Raw genomic sequence first — 21238 nt, 5'->3', positions numbered from 1 at the left:
AGGTGGTGCTGCAAGACTGGAGGGTCTGGGAGGCCCAGGCAACTAGACAAATGGCTGCTTGGCATCCTGGCCAAGGGCAGCCCCAGGTTGATGGGAACTTCCAGAAGAGGTTAGGTGGGGCTTGGCAACCAGGGGTTTGCCAATGGGCTGTGCCTACACAGAGGGCTGAAGTGAGGCCTGTCACAGAAAGTGGCTGAGAGGTGGAAGGGGTTTATGGTGGTTAGAAGATGCGGGTAGAGGTGGTGGCAGTATAGATGGGGAGGGGTCTCTAGTCCACCCCACAGGGATGGATGGTGGTGTCCAGAGAGAAACCTGAGATATTAATAGGGCTAAAGGCTGCAATTATAACTGGGTGATGTTATGTATATGTATTTGGGAACATGACAGAATATTTCGTGTGTTGTGTTTTTTTTTATTAACACCAAAATGTGCAGAATCACATTTGAGGTGAGGTCTTATTAAGCATGACGTGGAGGACGCAGTTGGGAGGGTCCGAAGGCCTCGGGTCTCTCCCTGGGCAGAACCTCCACTTCCTGCGAGGGCTCTCCGTCAGCGACAGGCCCAGCCTGGTCTGCTCAGAACAGCTGCACACCAGGCCAGGCCAAACCGTGTCAGCAAGCACATCGAGGACCAGAGATGCTCCGGCTCATCTGGCTCCCCAGAGGCCTTTTCCATTCGAACCAAAGTCTCTGCTGTCACCCCACCTGGGCGGTGGCTTTGGTGATGAGACCGCGGGCCACCAGGGCGCAGGGGCTCAGTCAGGACTGTGGCCACACCCAACAGTCCCCAAAGAGCAATTAGGCTTTCCTATACTTAAAAAAAAAAAAAAAACTATTTAAAAAGAAATAGCACAAACACTAATTTAACAATACCAGCACCTATGGTGGGGGCAGGGTGGCTTTCAAAGCATTTGGTGCCAAAATGAATCATTCCAGATCAGTTACTGTCTGGAGGTGAAAAAAAAAGATACAAGAAAGCTAAATGGGGAACCTTGGACAGATTTTTGGGGGGCTGGTGACAAAGGGGAAAGGATGCACAAGAGGGTGGAGTCTGGGTCTGCTGGGCACCTGCAAGGCAAGGACCACTTAGATGAGGGACTGAGGTGCAGAGGTCCCACGTCAGGGACACTGATACCCCTCAGAGCAGTGTGCCGGGGCTCAGGGGCCATCGCACGCCATCCTCTGCCCTCACAGGACAAGGCTCCACATCCAACCCCTTTCTGCAGCGTGGCTGCAGGTGGACCTGGGAACACGTGTCTGTCAGGAACGCTTCGTGAGGCCAGGGCCTCCCATCATCCATTGGGCTGTTGTGCCACAAAGCCCGGGGTTCTCGCCCTTGCAGGGTGCCGGCCAGGGCCCTGCAGGAGTGGTGGCCACATCTGGTTCAGTTCTCACCAGGGCGGCCCCTCCCCTGCTGAAGGGATGGGGACCAGGGAAGGGGCCCGGAGGGAGGGAAGGAGGGACGTGCTGGGGAAAGGGCAGGAAGTGAGCCCTAAGACTGCAGGTGCAGAAACAGGCCCTGAGAGACGGAGGCCTAGAGAGGAGGGGGCTGCCAGGCAGTGGACAGGGGCAGCACAGCCAGGCCATGAGCAGAGGGGACCCCTGAGACACGGAAGCCCTGAGACACATGGACCCCAGAGTATGGGGGCCTAAGGCACAGAGAGATGGGGGAAACAGATGCCTAAGAAGGGGGAGGCTGAAGCTCCAGAGGCGGAGGTGTGAAGGGCCAGAGCTGGGGTGGTAAGGCAGTGGGTAGCTGGGGCTGAAGCTCTAAGGGAGGAGAGACCCAGGGGCACGAGGCCGGCAGGGCCGCTGGCTGAGCCTCAGGTGGAGCGGAGCTCTGGCTGGCTCAGCCGGTTCCCTGGGCTTTGGCTGAGGGCCAAGTGTTCTGCCCAACGGTGATGCAGGCACCTCGGCCTGGGCTGGAAGGACAGGTGACTCACTTCTTGCTTTTGAATGTACCCAGGATCTTGGGCATGAACTTGCCCACCTTGCTGTCCCTGGCATCCTCCTCGGCAGGGCCCTCCGCTGCCCCGGGAGCCCCTGGCTCCTCCTTTTTGCAGAAGACCTCGAAACGGCTGTAGACACGCTTCTCTTTGCGCATGCTCTCCATGCGGCGCAGGAGCCGGTCGCGTTCCTCCACACTGGCAGGCAGTGTGCGGCTCAGCCGGCCTTGGGTCCCCAGGCTGTCCGAGCGGAAGATGGCCGAGCACTTGTCCTTGTCGGACATGTCAGGGGCTAAGCCGCCGGCCGCTGGCGAGCCACCCAGCTCTGGGCTGCTGTGGGCCGGGGTCGGGCCTGGGGCAGGGGCTCCGCGATGCTTCTGGCCATGGGCGCTGATCTGCTCCAGAATGGCTTTTGTGTCGTCCCGCAGGTTGCTGCTGTATAAGGCATTGGCTGTGGCTGACGACACGCGCGCCCACGGGCCCCGATCCTCTGCAGCCACCTCGGTGCTGTCAACCCGGCCTAGGGACGGCCGCTGGGGGCTCTCAGGCTGCCCGTTCTCCTGCGGCATCGGAAAGCTGCCCTCATCCTCTGCCCGCCGCTCACCCTTGGGGCTCAGCAGCTGCCGCAGTCTCACGGAGCCTTTGCGCAGGACCTCCATGGGGCCGCCAACTGCCTCCTCTGTGGGCCCTGCCTTCGGAGACTCCCCGGAGAAGGGAAGGGTGAGGCTGCCCCTGCGCTCGGGCACAGGGGGCACCGGGCTGCCCCTGCGCTCTGGAACAGGAGGCACCGGGCTGCCCCTGCGCTCAGGGTAGACAGAAGTGGGGCTCCCCTTCTGCTCAGTAAATCCAGCCGTGGGGCTGCCTTTGCGGGCAGGAAACCCAGGAGTGGGACTCCCCTTGCGCTCCGGGTAGGCTGAGGTGGGGCTCCCTTTTGGCTCAGACTGGTGGCCCCCAGGCCCCTCTGGTGGGGGGCTGTCCCGCCCTCGCGGGGAGGTGGAGTGGCCCTGGGTGGACAGGAAGCGGGAGGGCAGCCGGTCCGTGCCACTGCTGCCCCGGCCCAGCGTGTCCAGCAGCTGGGTGGCGGTGAGAGTGGCAGCTCCGGGTTGTCGCTCCGCCTCCTGATGCAGCTGCTGTGCAAAGGACTCGCGCAGGTCCAGCAGGCAGCTCTCCAGGCTGCGGTGTTCAGTGCCACCGCCGCCGCCAGGCGCAGACACCTCCTCCTTCCACGCCTGGGACACGACAGCCTTGCTGTGGCTTGCGACTGTGACCGCTGTCCCCACGCCGCCAGGGTCTCGAGAGGGGCCCTTGTACTTCTCTAGGAGCTCGGCCACCTTGGTGGAGGCAGCGGAGCGCACAGCTTCACCACCGGCCCCCAGCATTTCGCTGAGCGTCTGCTCCTTGTGCAGCAGCTGCGCCTTCTCCGTGGAGGCCCCCGCAGCCCCGCCCGTGCCCTCGCCCTGTGAAGAGCTGAAGATGAGCGAGGAGCGCAGCCGGGAGCTGCGCTGGATCAGCGGGTTCAGGCGTGAGCGGAAAGAGTCCTGCTTGGCCAGGCCTGCCTCCTCCTGGCCCTCGCGCTCCGGGCAGTCGCCGCCACCGCTGCCCGAGCCCGGCACTGGGCCCTTGCCTGGGAAGGGCGCAGGCACACGGAAGGCCGAGGGAAGCAGGTCCCCAGCGGTCGCCCGACCCCCAGAAACCAGCACGTCATCGTCATAGGCCTCGGCCTCCATGGGTGTGGGCAGGCCCTCGTCTCCAGCGTCCTCGCTGTGACAGCCACTCAGGTAAGAGGCAAGGCGCCAGTGCCGCAGTCCGGCCCGCCCCTCGGGCCCACCCCTGCGCTCCGGCTCGGGCTGGGGCGCCGTCTCAGGGCCTAACCTTGTCACTGCTTGGCAAGGGAAGCGCTGGCCCAGGTTGGGACGAGGGGCCCCGCCGGGTTCCAGACCGCGGGGCCCAGGCCCGAAGGCGGGGTCTGAGCCATGGCGCACCTCCCGCGAGGCACTGGATGGCACGTAGTCCAGCCGCTGGTGTCCGTCCAGGCCGAGCTCCGGAAATCGTGGCCCGGCGCCCAGTGTGAATTCATCGTGGTCGGGGAAGCCAGGACGGCTGGCACGAAGCTTCTCGAACAGGCCTTGTGGGCGCGCCGGAGCAAGCTGTGGGTCCCACTGGTAGTGCTGTTGGTAGAGCTGGTCGCGGTGGAAGTGGCTGGTCTGGAAGCGGAGGTCATCGCCGTGGCTGAGGAACGTCTGCCGTGATACCTGCCGTGCGGCCGCCAGGTTCTCCACGGCGCCCGCACCGTCAGCGGCCGCATAGCTGTACCTCTTAAAGGCGTCCATCTCTAGGTGCCGCGCCTGAAAGAAGCCCCGCGGACCCGAGAGCTCCCCACCTGGCCCGGCCTCTGCGTCCAGCCTACGAGATAGCGGCCGCAGCCCCGCGTGCGGCTCCAGGGCGCCCCCGGGCATCCGTGAAGACTCCTCTCGGCGAAAGGCCGACAGAAAGTGGCGGTCGGGGTCAAGGAAGGAGGGGAAGCCCAGGCCTTCTTCCCGAGGTGGTGGGAACAGGAGGTGGGCGCGTTTGGGGAAGGAGAAGGGGGTGGGAGCCCCGGGCATCTGGCCGCCCATGAGCGGCCCAGCCCCTGCGTATGGAGCCAGGGCATAGGCGTCCATGCGGGCCAGTGCCCCGGCCGAGGGTACCAGCGGCTCGGATTGTGCGAAGAGAATGCGGAATTCCTCATCGAAGCTGGAGACCAGCTCGCCCTGGAACACGTGTGCCAGACTCCGGTGGATCTTCTCGAAGGACCACATAAAGCTGGGAGGGGGGTGGGGCCAGTCAGAGGGAGGGGCAAGACGGGGGGGAGGGGCCAGAGTCGGGGAAGGGGCGGGGCCGGGTCGGGGAAGGGGCGGGGCCAAGCCTATGAGGGTTAGGGCGCTACAGGAAGGCTTCTGGAAATGAGGCCCTCGAATGGGGAGGCAAGGGGCTAGGCGCACCTGTAGCTCCCACTCATCACCACGGCACAATCCACCAAGAGGAACTTCTCCTTTACGTGGCCCTTGAAGGACTTCCCAGTGCGGCAGTAGTAGGTGGGGCCGGCCACAGTGCGCACGCGCAGGAACTGGGGCAGGCGAGGTGTTAGGGCTCTGCAGAGGGGCCTCACTGCGCCCCTCCCGGTCATCCCCTCCCGCCCTCCGGCCACTCACGTCCACATGGTGCAGGTTGACCCGGCACTTGTCGGCCATGTCCAGGAAGTGCTGTGCGTTCATCTCGTCTAGGAGGATGTAGACTGGGACGCGGCGCGCAGCGGCCTCCAACACTTCACTGAGAAGGTCCACATCGGTGAACATGTCCATCACCACAGCCACCACCTGCAGAGGGTGAAGCAGGGACAGAGGCCCGAACCCTCAGGTGTCCCCACCATTCTCTAGCCATACCTTCATGCCCTCCCCACCCCCTGGGCGCAGGGGCAGGTTATTGCTGAATGCCCACAACAGCTACTAGCCCATCGCAGGGGAGTGGGGCCCTGTCATAGAACAGGGGTCAGAAGGGGCCCATCATTAGAGATGTGGGGTTATTGGTGGCCCATGATGGAGCCCTAGGCAGGCACAGGGCCTGCAGCCTATTGAGGGAGGGCTGTCCTTCAGCTCAGGGTGGGTGTTCGGCTCAGGGCAGAGCCCTGGATGGGGGAGGGGGCAAGGCAAAGCCCCAGGCTCCATTCCTGCCCCTGGGAAGGAGTTGCCATCTGGGGAGGAGGGGTGAAGGGGCAGAGGGCAGAGATGGGTCTTTACATCTGAGCTGCTGCCATAAGTCTGTAGTTTAGCAGGCTCCATTTGCTATTTGCCAACTGCTTGGTGTTGGAGGCAAGTCAAGGGCAGGACTAGAGAATTCTCTGAGCATTAAGTCCAGGCAAGGAGGGGCCTCAACCATCAGAGCCCCTGAGCTTCTGGGCACCAGCCATGACCCTGGGTAGGCAAACCTGTGCAGTCTGCAGCTTGTGATAACCAAACCATTGATGACCCTGGAAGAAGTCTGCCAGGGAGCCCTCATTACAGCTTGAGGGCTGGAGAGGCTTGGCCAGCCAATCCTGGCCCCACACTTGCCCCCTAAACTGGCATGCATTTCCCCTTCACCCTCATACTCATGCTTCAAGGTCCATTGCAGGCTGCCCCTCCCCACTGCCCACTGAGCCTGTGACAGCATACCTGCTGGGCAGAGCGGATCATCCTTCGAGCCTCATCCTTGATGCTGGGGCTGTCAGGTGGCGGCGGCTGAACCAGTGTGGTGACCTCAGTGCCCTGGAAGCCAAAGGTCAGGGGCCAGCCTAGGTCAAGTTCAGGAACTGCCTGGTCGGAGTTCACAGGCCAGTAAGTACCAGAGGAGCCATCGAAGTCCAAATTGGGGGGGCTGCCTTCGGGGGGCTCAGGGGCGACATGCTGCGGGGGTCGCAGGTGGCGGCTCACGTGCTCCAGCTCCTCGGGGCACAGGAAGGCAGGCGCCCCCTCAGAAGCAAGGAAGCGGCTGTATGCCTCTGGCCCGCCCTCAGCCAGCGCATCCACGGCCAGGCGGTAGTACTCTTTGTAGTGCGGGGGCAGGTACCCGGGCGCCAGTGGGTTGTCCCCCTGGGAGGAGCTCTGGGAGCGACGGGCCATGTTGGGGCCAGGGACCTGGGGGAAGGGCAGGGAGACACATTACAGGGGGAGGGGGCTCTGGGTCCACCCCACACACACTTGTGGAAATATCATAGCAGCGGCTGTCAGTGACCCTGGGTGGGCTGTGGAGGTCAGGTCGCGCCTGGAGGTTTTCCAGGGCACTCCCAGACCCTGGCGTGCCCCTTAGTTGGGGGAACATCAGAACACAAGCCCGTTGTCTCTTGTGGCTCTGGCGGTGGGGCTGGCCCTCCTCTCACCAGGGGCCAGGAGGCACCCTGGGCCCCGGCTTCCAGGTAGGGGTTCCAGCTCCACATGGGCCTGACTCAGGGCTACTTTATGGCCTCTATGGCCCAAGGCACTTCTGCATTGTGGACTCCTTCCTCCATTAAAAAAAATATGACAGTTGTTATAAAGAAAATATAAATATAATACAGACTATATTAATATATTTACTTTTTTCTTCTGATTTTATGACAATGCATTTTGTGGCCCCTGGCACTGTGCATGCTGGACAAGTTGGGGCACTGCCTGCGTCTCTGCCCCCTAGAGCTGGGGGACCCTGGACTGCTCTCTGTGCCTCTATGGCCTGTTCCCTCCACTGTACAATGCAGCTGTCTCAGCCAGAAAGAATGCAATTTTATGATTTGCAGCAACATAGAGGGACTTGAAGGGCATTATGCTAAGTGAAATAAGTCAGAGAAAAACATACTGTATGATATATATGTGGAATCTAAAAAAAAATACAACTAGTGAATATAACAAAGAAACAGACTCACACATATAGAGAACAAACCAGTGGTTACTAGTGTATGTGGGGGAGCAGGAGGTACAAAGTACTGAGTGTTAAGACAGGCTCAAGGATATACTGGACAACATGGGAATATAGCCAATATTTTGTAGTAACTGTAAATGGAGTATTCCTTTTACAAATTTAATTAAAAACTTTTTTTTTTTAATTAAAAACTTTTTTCAATGAAGCTGTCAGGGTTGACCTGATAGCACACTTGGCCCAAGGTGACCTCAGTGCACAGAGCCTGTCACCCCATCCACAGACCCTGGCCACTCCCCGACCTGTGCTACAGGGTCTCACACTCGGCCCCACAACCCACTTGCTGACCTCGGAGCCCTCTGCCCCTGTCCACCATACCATCTTAGACACCTCCCTAGGCTGCACTCCTGGAACACCCCTCCCCCTCCCCGAGGCCTGAACTTCACATCCTGGCAGGAGCTTAGGGGGCCTGTCCCTGCCAAGCCCAGCCCGTGGGGCAGCAGTAACCTTCCAAGTTCCTGGTCACTGCCCACTTGTCCTCAGCTCCAGGTGAGCCTCTCCACCTTCACTGCTCCCCCAACTTCACACTATCAGCCAGGCCCACTGGCTCCACTCCAGCCCACCTGTCTCCAAAGGGTCTGCATGGGAGCCTGGCCTGGGGGAATATAGGTCCTGGAAGGCCAGGTGGGGGTCTTTATTTGGCTCCTAGGACCCGTCTCCCTAGGACCCCTGAAATACCTGGTTGCTCATATCTCCCTAATCTGGAAGGAGGTTCACAGGAAGCTGATCCTGTCTGGCTCGTGACTTCCTGAATGTGGGCCGACAGGCAGAGTGCCCCCAGCCCCTGTAGGTGCAGCTGGACAGCGCTGACTGGACGGGGTCAGTGGCCCGCTGGAGACAGTTGGGAGGGTTGGGATGACTTGGGGGCATCTTTCCTGTCTGCCCTCCTAGGAGAAGTGACATAGAGGTGGGGGTGGGGGACGCCCCCGTGTGTATTCAGTCACACCCAGTGGAGAGGCTACTTTGTCTGATTGAGGAAAACCTGCTGTGCCTTAGAGGGGGCACCACCCGCAGGCGTATCTGGGTACACATGGGGTGGCCATGTGTCCTCACTGTACCAGGACCACACACGAGGGTATGTGGTCAGGGTCCTGTTTGCACCAGGGTCCTGACCCTGTATGTGACCACAGGGTGTGTGTTATCTTGAACTGTATCTGACTGGGGAGGGGCCGCTCTCCAGATGACAACCCTTGAGAGTGCCACTTCCCATGTCGGGGAGACATACTGGAAGGGACCTCCTTCCCTCCTACTTTACTGGGGAAGGGAATCAACACCAAGTGTCCAGGCTGCATGCAGAGGGGGTGCGGATCCGAGGGTGGGGAAGGGGTCCTGTCCCGGGGGAGTGTGCAGGGGGCCCTGCCCAGCCGCACGAAGCCACACGCGGGCCCCTGACCACCTCAGGCCTCTGCCTGTCTCCTTTCACAGGTCCCCATGCCCCTGACCTGTGGACCCGGCAGTGGCCACTCCCAGCTATGGGAACCCCAACAGCCGCCTCTCCACATCTGCCTACCAACGCCGGCCTGAAGGGAGGGAAGGGCGCTTATCCCACCCCAGCTGATGACTCAGCAGGAATCCTCTTGGCTGCTGACCTCTGACCTGAGACAGAGCCGACAAAGCCTCCAGGCAGGGCCCTAAGGGCTCTAGTGGGCTCCTGAACCAGGGACCTCCAGCGGAAGTCTTTCCCGAGGGCAGGCCTGGGGTTTTATCCGGAGAGAGGGATCTGGGGCACAAGGTGGGCTGGCCCTGTGCCAGGCAGGCAGAGGCTTTAGGCCGCAGGAGGAGGACGGGGCTGGGATTCCCACAGAGGAAGTGGGTGAGCCACAGCTTTCCAGTGCACACCGCAGGGCCAAAGCAGGTGACTGAACCCCGGGAAGTTAAGCTGCCTGGGCCAAGAGTCCTGTCCATCCACCCAGTCCAGGGACTTGGGCGCCAGGGAATCCTGCGCCCCACGGAGGGAACCAGACAGAGCTCCGGCCACGCGGGCCACCCCCAGTCCACGGCGGCCTAGAAGGGCCCCCCCAGGAAGGGTCTAGGCCAGGCCCAGCACGCTCTCCAGACTCCAGGTAGGCCGCGAGTATAGGAGCAAGGCGGGCCGGCCTGGGCTGGCTCGATCTGGGCCCGGGGCCCCTTCCCACTCGCTTCTCTCGGGCCGGCGTCGAGCGAGGGCGCCCGAGGCGCCCCCTCGGCCCCAGCTCCGGCAGACCCGGCCCGACCCCCTCGCGCGCGGCCGCGCTCCCACTGCCTCGCTCTGGGTCACGCTGACGCAGCCAGGTGCGGGCGGGCTGGCCGCCCAGGTGAGGCTGCGCCGGGGGGGCCGCCGACGGTGCCGACCCCGCCCCACCCCGCCGCGGCCTCCCCTTCCGCGCGCCCCGCCCGGCCGGAGCCCGGGGAGGGGGCCCTACCTGGCCAGGTGCGCGGGGTCTCGGGACAAGGGCAGCAGGAGCCGACCGCCGCCCAGCGGCCTCGCGGTCCGGTCGGTCCGGCAGCCACTCCCTACCGCGGCCCGCCCGCCGCGCGGCCTGATTCACGCGCCCGCCCCCGCCCCGCCCGCCGCCCCTGCCGCCTGCCTGCCCGGGCAGCACCTGGGGGCGGGGCGGCCCCACCCGCGGCGCGCCCGCATTCCTCCGCCGCCCGCCCGTCGCCGCCGCTCCCGGGACCCCCGCCCGCGCCCCGGTGCCCCCGGACCCCCGCCGAGCCCCCCCCGGCGGCGCGGACCGGGACCCCGGCCTGGGATCCCGGGAGACCGCTGGGCCCGGACTGCCGGGGCCCCGCGTCCCCAGGCTCCCCCATCGGTTCGCCGAAGGCTCGAGGGCCCTAAGCCTGACCCTTGACCCTCGCCCCGGAAGTCGGGGTGACTCGGAAGTTCCGGCTAGTCGCTAGGAAACGGGCCAGCCCGACGCGGGGGGCGGTGCTTCTGGCCTTGCCTACGAGTTGGGGGAGGCAGGCGAAGCAGGTGAGACCTTGAGGGCGGCGCCGAGCCTTGGGCGGGGCAGGGCCTGGGGGCCTGTGAGCGCAGAGTGCCCCCCACCACACCGGGACTGCCCCAGCCCCGCACACTCCGACGCCCACAGGTGTCCGGGACCCTACAGACAAGAGGGGTCCCCCACACGTATAGAAGACCCACTGCACACCGGGACACTTCCCCACTCCAGTCCTCTCCCCCCACTGGCACACCCACACACGTAGCACACACCTGTGGACAGGGACTGTACAGGCACATAGGGACCTGCACACACAAAGGACTCCACACACACACTGACCCCCACTTACATGGGAGCCCCGTGCCCAATGCACACAGAAACCCAGGTCCACACAGGACTCTACAAGCGCATGAGGCCTGCACCTGCTGTACTCAGGTGCACGCCCGTGTCCACACATACAGCACGCTCTGCGTGCACAGACTCCGCATGCAAGCAGGGCCATCCCCCACAGAACCCTGCAACATACAGGCGCCTACGTGAGCACCCAGAGTTCCTCAGAAACCGGGGGCCCTGCAAGTCCCTGAGCCCCACACACTCCTGCCACACTTGTGTGCATGTACACATACACACTCACACTCCCTTCCTTAGCTGCCCCAACCCCCCAGCCTGCCCACAAACACTCCAGATTCCTACTCAGAACCCCAGTTCCCCATCAGACCCTCTCTGAGGGGCCCTTACACAACACAGGCCCAGCCCAGCCCTCGACCATCTGCCCAAGCCCAGGACAGAACCAGCCCCTGCCCTCCCACCTCAAGCTCTGTCCCTCCCTCACCAGAGTGCCCATCAGTCTCTTTCAGCCAGTCTCTGGTCACCTCCCAACTTTCAGGGTCACTCCCATTTGCATTCGCTCCTTCCCCAAACTCTTAGTGACATCCATGGTGGGAACACAGGTGTGCGCTCAGGCAGCAGTGCTGTGGGGGAGGGGGGGCAACACAGCCTGGGGCAGGGGAGGCCCCCCCCCCCCCCGCCGGGGAAATGAATCTGGGGTCAGCCGAGTGGGCCAGGGAGAAGGGTGTTGCTCCCGGGCCCCGACAACACCTCCTGCCAAGGCCAAGATGAGAGAGGGGTGGGGTGTGGGGGGAGAGCTGGGGGCAGTGGGGGCACAGAGGCTTCTGCAAGGCCGGGTCGGCTCAGGCTGGTGTTTAGGATGAAGCTGGCTCAGCCCAGTGATCTGAAGCCTGGAGATGGGTACCCGACATCAATCCTGGGGTATGGATGGGTGAGCCAGGCTGAGGGGACAGGGACGTGAGGGCAAGGGGGACAAGCTGTGGCCAGATGTTCTTGCCAAGCATTCCCACCCAAGCTACTGGGCATGTACACGCCAAGAACCAGGGGCAGGAGGGTGGGCAAGGAAGCCGGCAGGAAGCTGCGTTGGGGGGTGATCCTGTGTTTCCCCAGTTCGGCATCTGCTGTCTGTTCCCGCAGGTCCGTGTGATGCTGTCCCCACTGCCTCTGCCAGTCTGAGCACACCCTCCTGACCTTCCCCCTCACCCAGGAGAATGAGCAGTAAGAAGGGGGGAACCAGAGCTGCGCCAGGGAAGTCCTTCCCCAGAGCCAAGCCATGGGCCCCTGCCGGTGAGTGTGATCCCTCTGACTTCCAGCCTGGCTCAGACTCTGGCTTGTGACACCTGCTGTGCAGCCGCCCAGGAAGACCCTTCCCTGAGACAGAGGAGTCAGAGTGCAGATGTCCCTTCCAGACTCTCACCCTGGGACTGTACCCCTGGGGTTGGGGTCCTGAGGACAGTGTTCAGAGCATAACTTTAGGACACATGGAGACAGGCGGCCTGTGGGGACTGAATATAGGTTCTAAAACAGCAGGGCTTGAACCCACGTTGGGGACTCTCAGGCAGCCCGCAGTCCGCTCTGACCCTCTGCGCCACGGAGGCCATGCTGTGCTTTTCCTTGACTGCTGCTCCCTCAGGCCATGCTCTCTTTAGCCACTTCGAGGCTGAAAGGTGACAGCTTGCCCTTGGCTCAGTCCCGCCGCAGGCTAGGAAGTGCATCTCCTCCCATGTCCACCCTGACCCGCAGTCGCTCTTCTCTGAGTCACATTGCTTCTGTCACAGCACTCATCTGAGTTCTTTGCTAGGCTGCCAACACCTTCTAGGCTGCGGCTAGGGGTCCTCCCAGCACACAGGCCTGTACTGGGGTCTGTGCTCGGTAGGGGAGCCCCACACTCTGTTCCCCAGCTGCAGGCCCCCTGCTTGAGCGGGCCTGGACCGCAGAGGCCTCCCAGATCCCCAGACCTAGCAGGATGGTGGTGCCCACTCTTCCACGCCAAGCTGGGTTAGACCCTAGCTCCCCAAAATAGCCCCAGCCGCGTCTGAGGCGGCAGCACTCCTGGAATGAGGATGATGGCTCAGGTGGCTTCCGCCATCTCATCTCAAGCCCTGGGAACAGGCTCTGCAATAAACAGCAGGCCGGGCAGGCGGCCAGGAAGCTGTGTCGGGTGGGGGAGGGGTGCTGGTCCTGTCTGCTGACTGTCCACCTGGGCTCGGGACCCGGCCCTCACCCCACATATCCCAAACACTGTGCTGGACAGTTCCTGCCCCAGCCCACCGGGCCAGGATGCCTGGGTGCTCTGCAGAGACACCTCTACCTCAGTTTCCCTGAACAGCCCCCTCCTGGGCTCCCTCTGCCTTCTAGCATCGAGCCAGCCCAAGAGGGCTGAGTAGTCCTTGCACTGCCCCGTGCGGTGGGCACCAGCCACACTTTGGCCCACAGATGTGCCGTGGGTTGTTGCCACGGTCACCACACCCCTGGGATGGTCAGCCTCCTCCACCCTGGTCCCCTCCAGGCCTTACCGGGTCTTGGGTCTGCAGCGCCTCAAGGCCCTCGCTGCGGAGCTGCTCCAAGGCCAGGGCTAGCTCCAGCCCCTCCACGCGCACCCAGGCCTGCTGCTCCTGGAGCTGCTGCAGCCACAGCTGCTCCTCTTGCCACAGCCGCATGTGCAGCTGGGCCTGCCGACGCCGGTCCTCCAGCAGCAGCTGCTCCTGGGCCAGGCACAGCTCGACCTCGTGGAGCCTCAGCAGCTCTGGGCCCAGGCCTGGCGCCAGGCCGCCCACCCTGTAGCCCTCCATGTCCGCAGCAGGCACCAGCACCAGCTCGGACCCCACGGCAGCGGCCTGCTCCGGCCTCTTGGCTCCCTGTGGCCGCTCTGGTCTGGCCACCTTGGGGTGCCCCTGGGGAGCCAGCTTGCTGCTGGTCACGTGCCCCACAGGGGCCACCCCCGCTTCGTCCCCTAGGCACCCTGGGGCGGGGGGCGGGGGCCTGGCCTCAGGGCCCTGCTGCCCTGTGGCCTTCTGTGCCCTGCCCGCCCTCCTGGGCCGGGGTTTGCGAGCTCGACTTCGTTTGCCAGACATGCCCCAGATCTGGCGCCTGTTTTACCAGGTGTCTGCTCCTCGGGGGGCCCGGCTCATCAGCTGGCCGGCCTAAGTCAGGCGGGCCCAGGGGGCTCCCCTGAGAGGCCACGTGGGCCCTCTGCTCCTGCGGCCCCTCGTGTCTGCCCTTCCCCTGGGCTGGCACCCCAGCTGAGGTGCTGGCCCGGGCTCTGTTTGTGGGCCTCAGAGACCCACTCCGCGGGCTGGGCTGCGCCAGAGAGTTTATAGGGACTTGGCGGCGCGGTGGCTCACCCGGCGCGAGGCTGACTAACACGCTGACACGGCGCAGGGCTGCTGGGGCACAGGCCTCTTCGGCCAGACTGGGAGGGAGACAGAGAAACCGGAGGAGGCGACTCGGCAGCCAGACTGCGGGCTGGGTGTTGGGACGCGTCTGGTCCTGCCCTGGGCGGGCACCCGTGCCCCCCACCCCGTCCCAGCCCATCCTCCCTGCTCCCAGGGAGCTCCAGCTGCAGCCCACAGGCCTCGGAGCCGCGTCCCGGGCCGCGCCGACCATCCAGGCAGGGTGCTCACAGGTTGCTCTAACCCAACTGCCACAGGAGCCCCTGGCCCCAGCCCCCAGCCAGCATGCCTGGAGAAGCCCACCTGGCGGGCGGGGGGAGCTGCGGGAGGGCAAGGGGGCGTTCTTTGCAGTTGATGGACCCACTGACCCCTCCGGGGGAGACTCCCAGTGGGGGCCAGGGGTGCCGGGGACTGGTGGAAGAGGCTGGAAGGTGGAAGGCCCAGATAGCATTTAGTGGACTGACATGGGGCAGTAAGGAAGAGGCCCGCCTGCTCTGAGCTGGGGCAGGGCTCTTGAGGACGTCCTGATTGGGGGTCCGGCGGTTCTGCCCACAGGGGCCAGCATTTGAATCCCTGGGGGAGGCGCGCAGGGCCAGCCTGCCTGGCGGCGTCCCCCCGCCCGCTTCCTGGTGGGAGGGGGCCCCACGCAGGGCTCCTCCCCGTCATTTCCCCAGCCCGGGGCCGCTGACTCACACCCACGCCCAGGGCCCCATCCCAACCGGCTCGGTCACACTGGCTGGACTGGTTTGCCTGGCCCAGCCCCGCCAGCTGCACCCCTCTCGCTCAGCCCTTGCCCCAGAGGCCTCTCGGGTAGGTAGACGGAGGCACAGAGCGGGAGTAGCGTCAGGGCACGGGAAGTGGCACCGGCGGGGGCAGTGTTAGGGGTGGGGTAGGGCGGGCGGCGAGTCCTGCGGCGGCCTGGCCACACCTGGGATCCGGGCCTGGAGCTCGGCCCACGTGCGGGCGGGCCTGCTTGCCGGCGCCCCCTTGCGGACGCGGCCCGGCCCTGGTCTCCTCGCGAGGAGGCTGCGGGCGGCCGCTGCTGCCCCGCGGGGACGCGGCCGCCCTTCCGGGGCCGAGCTCGCCCCCACCCCCACCCCACTGACCGCCCCCCTCCCCCAGGGAAGCCCGGAGAGAGCCGCCGGCCGCAGAGGGAGACCGGCCCGCCGGCCACGGGGCGCGCGCCCCCCGAGCGCCCGGAGGCTCCTGCAGGTGAGAAGCCATGCTCCCCGGTGCGCTCTCGGGCCGGGGGCTGGACACCTCGCCATGCCCGTGTGTGCACGCCCCGCGAACGCGTGTGCTGGGGCGGGCCTGCGGGGCCCCTCTCCCGTACGCCCGCAGCTTCAGCGGGACCCCCTCCGCATTGGCAGAGCGTCCCCAGGGTCGGGGTGGGGGCCCTCAGTCCCAGGCCTCGTCTTCTCAGCGGGCTCAGCCTCAGTCGTGGTCTCTTGGCAGGCGCCTCTAGAGCAGAATCTCTAGGAAAAGTTTCCTCCTGCGGCCCAGACCCGCATTCAGGAGCACCGCCCCCCCCCCCCCCCCCCCCCCCCCCCGGTCCCCGGGTGTCGTCAATCTCTGCGGCACTTAGAAGCTGCACACCGTCGAGGCCCTCGCCTCGCGTGTCTGCTGTCTGTCTCTGCTCCCTGGCGAGCCTGTGTCCGCGCCTCTGCCTGCGGCTGGTTCTGTGCCCCCACATACCCCCGTCCCCCCGCCAGCTGACTCTGGCCCCTCCATTTCCCTCCATGTCGTGGCCACCAGCAGCCAGTCTCTCCTGCAAGTGTGGTCCTCCCCAGGTGGCTCTGGCCTCACCCCCAGATAGACTCCCAGCACTGCCAGTCACCTTGGTTTCCCCCCGGACCCCCAAAGGGCCAGGGTGAGGAGCCTGACCTTGTCCTCAGGACAGGGCCAGACCTCAGAAGGCTTGAAGAGTCCATTTTATAGAAGTTTTAATGCCCAACCTATGTATTGGAAGGATGTCCAGTAGCAGGAGATTGGGGCTTGGAAAATGGCAGAAATGAGAGGAAGTGGAGGACACAGCCAGGCTGGGCCCCAGAGAGCCCTGTCCGGATGTCGCCACTGCTGTGTTCTCCCTGCCGCTCTGCCGAGGACTGTCCCCAGTTGTTTGTGTCCTGCTGTCACTTTCTCAAGATCCAGGCACCTGGTGAGAAGTCCAGTCTGCCCTTAGGTCCTGCTTCCGTTGTCAGGCACTGGAGGGACGGGTGTCTGCCCCCTCCTTGTGGGTTTCTGTAGTGGGAAGTGGGCTCCTACTTAATTTTCCTGAACAGAAACCAGCCTTACAAGGTCAGGGTCTCGAGCCTTCAACAGGTCAGTCCACCCTTGTCTGAGGCTGCACCCTGTGGACTTGAAGTAACATAAGACCTGCCGTTGCTTCGCCTCTTTCTGCAGGAGGTGGGTCCCCCACTCAGGCAGGGTGGGTGCCAGGACCACGGACGTGTTACTGGTCTGCAGGCACGGCCTCGTCCCGGAGGGCAGGCGCAGCTGCAGAGCCTAGACTTCAGCCTGGACAAACGGGGTCCCCTCACAGTGGAGGTGTCACTCAGGACTGCTCTGCTTGGTGCTGGGTGGCCAGAAGTGCATGCGCCCCCAACCCCTACCTTGTCCTGTGGCTGTGCTCACGTGTCTGGGAGCCTTGGCTCCCTGCAGTGGGTACCCTTCCAGTGTATTCACACTCTGGTATGTTCCAAGAAGCACCCCTGCCCCAGAGAGGATCTGGCCTCCTATTACCACCCATGTTTCTGACAATCTGTCCAAATTGTCAGCCTGAGTGCATGAGCTGATGTCACCTCGGTTATTCGGCAGGTTGGTAGCCAGTCTAGATCGGCCTTGACGAGAGGGGCTTATGCTGCCAGTCGGCCTGCACGCCTTCCCCAGGCCTGCCCACCATCATCGTTCCAGACTTGTTCACTTCAGGCTTCTGATGCACTGGCCAAGCCCTTTCCGTTGTCCTGAAGTTGTCTACTTGCACACCGCAGGCCACTCTCCCCGCCATGAACCGGGTACCCCTGGGAGATTCTCTCCTCTGCCGGGACCTCCCGAGAGGAGCTGTGAGGCGGCAGCGGGCAGTCTGAGGGGCGCCTCCATGCGGACTGAGCTCTGTGGATCGAGTTGGAGTCCCCTGTCCACCTCCAGGAACACCGTTGTGCGGCAGAGAGGAGTGCGTCGGGATGTGTTCCTTTCTGTTGTGAAGGACGGCTGTGTGTGCCCAGCACCGCAAGTCCCAGAGCTAGGACCCTGGCTCGGGGTGGGGACTCAGGCTGCTTGTCCTCTGGAGCCCTGGACACGGGTGGGATGCTATTCCCAGATACAGCACATGCTGCACTGAAGTCCTGAGAGGCCTGCCAAGCTCTGGGCCTCTTGATGGAAGGAGGTCCGAGGCCTAACAACTTTCCTCTTACCTGTAAGGTATCCTGGCAAAGGTATCCCAGATCTGCAAACCCTAAACTCTTCATTAGTGTGGTTTAGTTTCCCACCCTCTGGAGCTGCCTGGATCTGTGAGTTGTCGGGATGATGTGGGTTTCTGTGCTAGTTCCCTGTGGCTGCTGTAACAACAGCTAATGCACTGTTGTGCATTAGTGCATTAGTGTTTAGTGTCTTAACACAGCACAAATTTACTGTCTTGCAGTTCTGTGGGTGAGAAGGCCGACCTGGGCCTCAGTGGACTAAAATCAAGGTGCTTCCTGCAGGCTCTAGAGGAGGATCTGTCCTCTGTCCTCCTGAGCTTCTGCAAGCACCCACATTCCTTGGCTCGTGGCTGCTCCCTCCCTGTCCAGAGTCAGCAGCCTCTTCCAAAGTCCCAGCTCCTCTGTGTCTTCTCCTGTGCCTACCCTGATGACCCTGGCTGGCTTCCTGTCTTCAGGTCAGCCGACAGCGGCCCTAGTTCTGCCTCCAGTCTTTACGGCCTTTGCCATGTAACACAGCATGTTCACAGATTCCCAGGAACAGGACAGAGGCATTATCAGGGCTGCCATCCTGCCCGCCGAGAGTAACGTGGTCCTGAGGCAGGGCAGAGAGGGCCTGCTGCTTGGCGTGGACGGGAGGGCACCACAGGCCAGGCGCCACCATACGCCAGGTGCCCCAGGCTCAGGGCGGCCCTGACTGGCCCGTTGTCTGTATGTGTTTCCTTCATCCATCTTCTCCCTCCCTTGTTTGTTTTTTGCAGAGGCCAGACAGGTGAATTTAATGGAGATGTGATGGGAACCACCACACCTGATTTCCTCAAGTATTTGGTTTTTTAATTTAGGCTTTATTCTTTTAGAGCAAAATTGAGGGGAAGGCACAGAGACTTCCCATAGACTCCCAGCCCACCACACATGCACAGCCTCTCCTGTTATCAACGTCCCCCACTCACACTGGTGACAACTGATGAGCCTCACTGACACACCACAGTTTACATTAGGATCTACTTTCAGTATTGTATATTCTGTGGGTTTGGACAAATGTTAATGACATGTAAACATCCTTGTGCCATCACACGGAGGATTTTCACTGCCCTAGAATCCCCTGTGTTCTGTCTGTTTCTCACACCCTCTTCCATCCCTCACCACCACCAGTCTTGTTATTGTCCCCATAGTTTTGCCTTTTCCAGGACGTCAGATACTTGGAATCATACGGTATTATAGCCTTCTCAAATTGTTTTTTTCCACTGAGTAATATGCATTTCAGTTCAGTTCAGTTCAGTCGCTCAGTTTTGTCCTACTCTTTGTGACCCCTTGGACTGCAGCACGTCAGGCCTCCCTGTCCATCACCAACTCCCGGAGTTTACCCAAACTCATGTCCATTGAGTTGGGGATTCCACCCAACCATCTCACCCTCTGTTGTCCCCTTCTCCTCCCGCCTTCAATCTTTACCAGCAATCGGGTCTTTTCACATGAGTCAGTTCTTCTCATCAGGTGGCCAAAGTATTGGAGTTTCAGCTTCAGCCTCAGTCCTTCCAATGAATACTCAAGACTGATTTCCTTTAGGATGGACTGGTTGGATCTCCTTGCAGTCCAAGGACTCTCAAGAATCTTCTCCAACACCAGAGTTCAAAAGCATCAATTCTTTGGCGCTCAGCTTTCTTTATAGTCCAACTGTCACATGCATACGTGACTACTGGGAAAACCATAGCTTTGACTAAATGGACTTTTGTTGGCAAAGTAATGTCTCTGGTTTTTAATATGCTGTCTAGGTTGGTCATAACTTTTCTTCCAAGGAGCAAGTGTCTTTTAATTTCATGGCTGCAGTCACCATCTGCAGTGATTTTAGAGCCCCCCAAAATAAAGTCTGTCACTGTTTCCATTGTTTCCCCATCTGTTTGCCATGAAGTGATGGGACCAGATGCCATGATCTTAGTTTTCTGATTGTTGAGTTTTAAGTCAACTTTTTCTTATGCCATTATCTTCATCACCTCCACCATAGTTTGGCCTCAGGTCAAATAACAGGGAGGGAACACAGCCCCGCCCATCAACAGAAAATTGGATTAAAGATTTACTGAGCATGGCCCCGCCCATCAGAACAAGACCCAGATTCCCCCTCAGTCTCTCCCATCAGGAAGCTTCCATAAGCCTCTTATCAATCTGATCACATGGACCACAATCTTGTCTAACTCAATGGAAACTATGAGCCATGCTGTGTAGGGCCAACCAAGACAGATGGGTCGTGGTGGAGAGTCCTGACAAAACGTGGTGCACTGGAAAAGGGAATGGCAAACCACCTCAGTATTCTTGCCTTAAAAACCCCATGAACAGTATGAATATGCATTTAAGGTTCCTCCATAAGTGCATATTACTGAGTGAAGGAGCTGGGGTCCTCACTCTAGGACTTGCAGCGTCAGGCACACAGCAATTCTTCAGGACAGAAAGCACATCTGGCTGCACTCCTGTCTGCCACGCGACGGCGTTCCTGGGGGTGGAGGGGGCTGCAGCCCTCCATCCACAGGGCTCAGTCCGCAGGGAGGCACCTCTTGTGTTTTTCTGTGTCTTGAGAGCTCACTTCCTTTTAGGGCTCCATTGTCTGGATGAACCACAGTTTATTTACCCACTCACCTGCTGAAGGACATCATGGTTGAGTCTAGGTTTTAGCAATTATAATAAATCTGCTGTAAACATCCGCGTGCAGGATTTGTTGTGAGCATAAGATTTCAATTCCTTTTGGTAAAAACCAGGGAGCACAATTGTCAAATTATTAGAGTATGTTTAGTTTTATAAGAAACTGCCTAACTGTCTTCCAAGGCGGCTGCACCCTCCTGCGCTCCCACCAGCACCGACCTCGGGTTCCCCTGCCCCGAACCTTCGCCAGCGCCTGGTGTCAGAGTGTCCGCCTTCTGGCTCTAATAGGCGTGCAGAGGTATCTCACTCTTATTTTACTTTGCATTTCCTGCTGACAGGTGATGTGGAGCATCTTTCACATGTTTTCTGTGCCAACAGTATAGGTTCTTTGGTGAGGTGTCTGCTCAGCTCTTTGGCCCATTTTAATATCAGGTTGTTCTCTTACTGTTTGGTCTTAAGAGTTCTTTGTGTATTTCAGATTACAGTCCTTTATCAAATGTGTCTTTTGCAAATACTTCTCCCAGACTGTGTTTAGTAAAGAAGAAAATTTTCATTTTAATGAAGTCCAGCTTATCAGTTGTTTCATTAATTGTGCTTCTGATGTTGTACCTAAAAAGTCATTGCCAAACGCAAGGTTGTCTGGGTTTTCTCCTCTGTTACCTTCTATTCTAGAAGTTCTGTGGGGTTTTTCGTTTGTTTGGTTTGATTGTAAGACATATGGGATCTCAGTACCCTAACCCGGGATTGAACCCAGATTGCGTCAGTGAAAGCCCAGAACCCTAACCATTAGGCCACCAGGGAATGCTCCATTTTTGTTTCACATTCAGGTCTGTGATCCATCTTGAGTTAATTTCCATGAAGGGTGTAAGATCTGTATCCAGATTCACTTTCTTGCGTGTGGACGTCCAAGTGTTGCAGCAACATCTTTTAAAGAGACCATCTTGGCTTCACCCATTGCCTCTGCCCCTTTGTCAAAGGTCAACTGACTATGTTTATAGGGGTCCCTTCACGTCTTTGGTGCTGGTATTAGTCTCTTCAGTTCCTCCAGAAAATTGTTCTATCTTGTTCACGGTCCTGGTGGGAAGGGGGTTTCTCAGGCTCCCCTCTGGCTCTTGCTACGGT

General features: G+C 61.1%; 3 protein-coding genes across 14 annotated transcripts in view; 2 read left to right on the top strand and 1 right to left on the bottom strand.

Annotated features, from left to right (window-relative positions):
- Positions 1 to 398: 398 nt before the first annotated feature.
- FAM83H (family with sequence similarity 83 member H) lies at positions 399 to 9925 on the bottom strand. Its single transcript, XM_061123018.1, has 5 exons — positions 9814 to 9925; positions 6136 to 6597; positions 5137 to 5301; positions 4927 to 5051; positions 399 to 4747 (listed from the first exon to the last, which is right to left on the bottom strand). The coding sequence occupies exons 2-5, from the start codon at positions 6580 to 6582 to the stop codon at positions 1939 to 1941; spliced, it is 3546 nt and encodes a 1181-aa protein (XP_060979001.1). The 5' UTR covers positions 6583 to 6597; positions 9814 to 9925; the 3' UTR covers positions 399 to 1938.
- The window catches only part of IQANK1 (IQ motif and ankyrin repeat containing 1), a 27079-nt gene continuing 13039 nt past the window's right edge, over positions 7199 to 21238 (top strand). For 5 of the 12 annotated variants that reach the window (XM_061123023.1, XM_061123027.1, XM_061123024.1 and 2 more), the window contains exons 1-3: positions 10143 to 10364; positions 11818 to 11967; positions 15195 to 15284. In XM_061123023.1, the coding sequence (XP_060979006.1) occupies positions 11892 to 11967; positions 15195 to 15284 (166 nt within the window). In that variant the 5' untranslated portion in view covers positions 10143 to 10364; positions 11818 to 11891. Of the gene's footprint in view, positions 9144 to 9343; positions 9475 to 10141; positions 10365 to 11817; positions 11968 to 14842; positions 14883 to 15194; positions 15285 to 16889; positions 17507 to 21238 lie in introns of those variants that run through there. The other 7 variants (XM_061123028.1, XM_061123029.1, XM_061123022.1 and 4 more) reach the window with 6 other exon arrangements.
- LOC133042885 (basic proline-rich protein-like) lies at positions 8489 to 10242 on the top strand. Its single transcript, XM_061123900.1, has 2 exons — positions 8489 to 8527; positions 9475 to 10242. Exons 1-2 carry the CDS (start codon positions 8489 to 8491, stop codon positions 10240 to 10242), a joined length of 807 nt encoding a protein of 268 aa, XP_060979883.1.

Source organism: Dama dama, chromosome 21 (genome assembly GCF_033118175.1).
Source record: "Dama dama isolate Ldn47 chromosome 21, ASM3311817v1, whole genome shotgun sequence".
In the NCBI taxonomy this organism is placed as follows: Eukaryota; Metazoa; Chordata; class Mammalia; order Artiodactyla; family Cervidae; genus Dama; species Dama dama.
This window is presented reverse-complemented; position numbering and strand designations above follow the sequence as displayed.

Bases quoted from the DNA above. Each gene is read 5' to 3' on its own strand.
- LOC133042885 (XM_061123900.1), top strand. From the start codon at position 8,489: ATGTGGTCAGGGTCCTGTTTGCACCAGGGTCCTGACCCT. The intron at 8,528-9,474 runs GTATGTGACCAC...TCCAGACTCCAG, and splicing joins TGCACCAGGGTCCTGACCCT to GTAGGCCGCGAGTATAGGAG.
- FAM83H (XM_061123018.1), bottom strand. From the start codon at position 6,582: ATGGCCCGTCGCTCCCAGAGCTCCTCCCAGGGGGACAACCCACTGGCG. The intron at 5,052-5,136 runs GTGAGTGGCCGG...CGCCTGCCCCAG, and splicing joins TCAACCTGCACCATGTGGAC to TTCCTGCGCGTGCGCACTGT. The intron at 4,748-4,926 runs GTGCGCCTAGCC...CCCCCCTCCCAG, and splicing joins GTGATGAGTGGGAGCTACAG to CTTTATGTGGTCCTTCGAGA.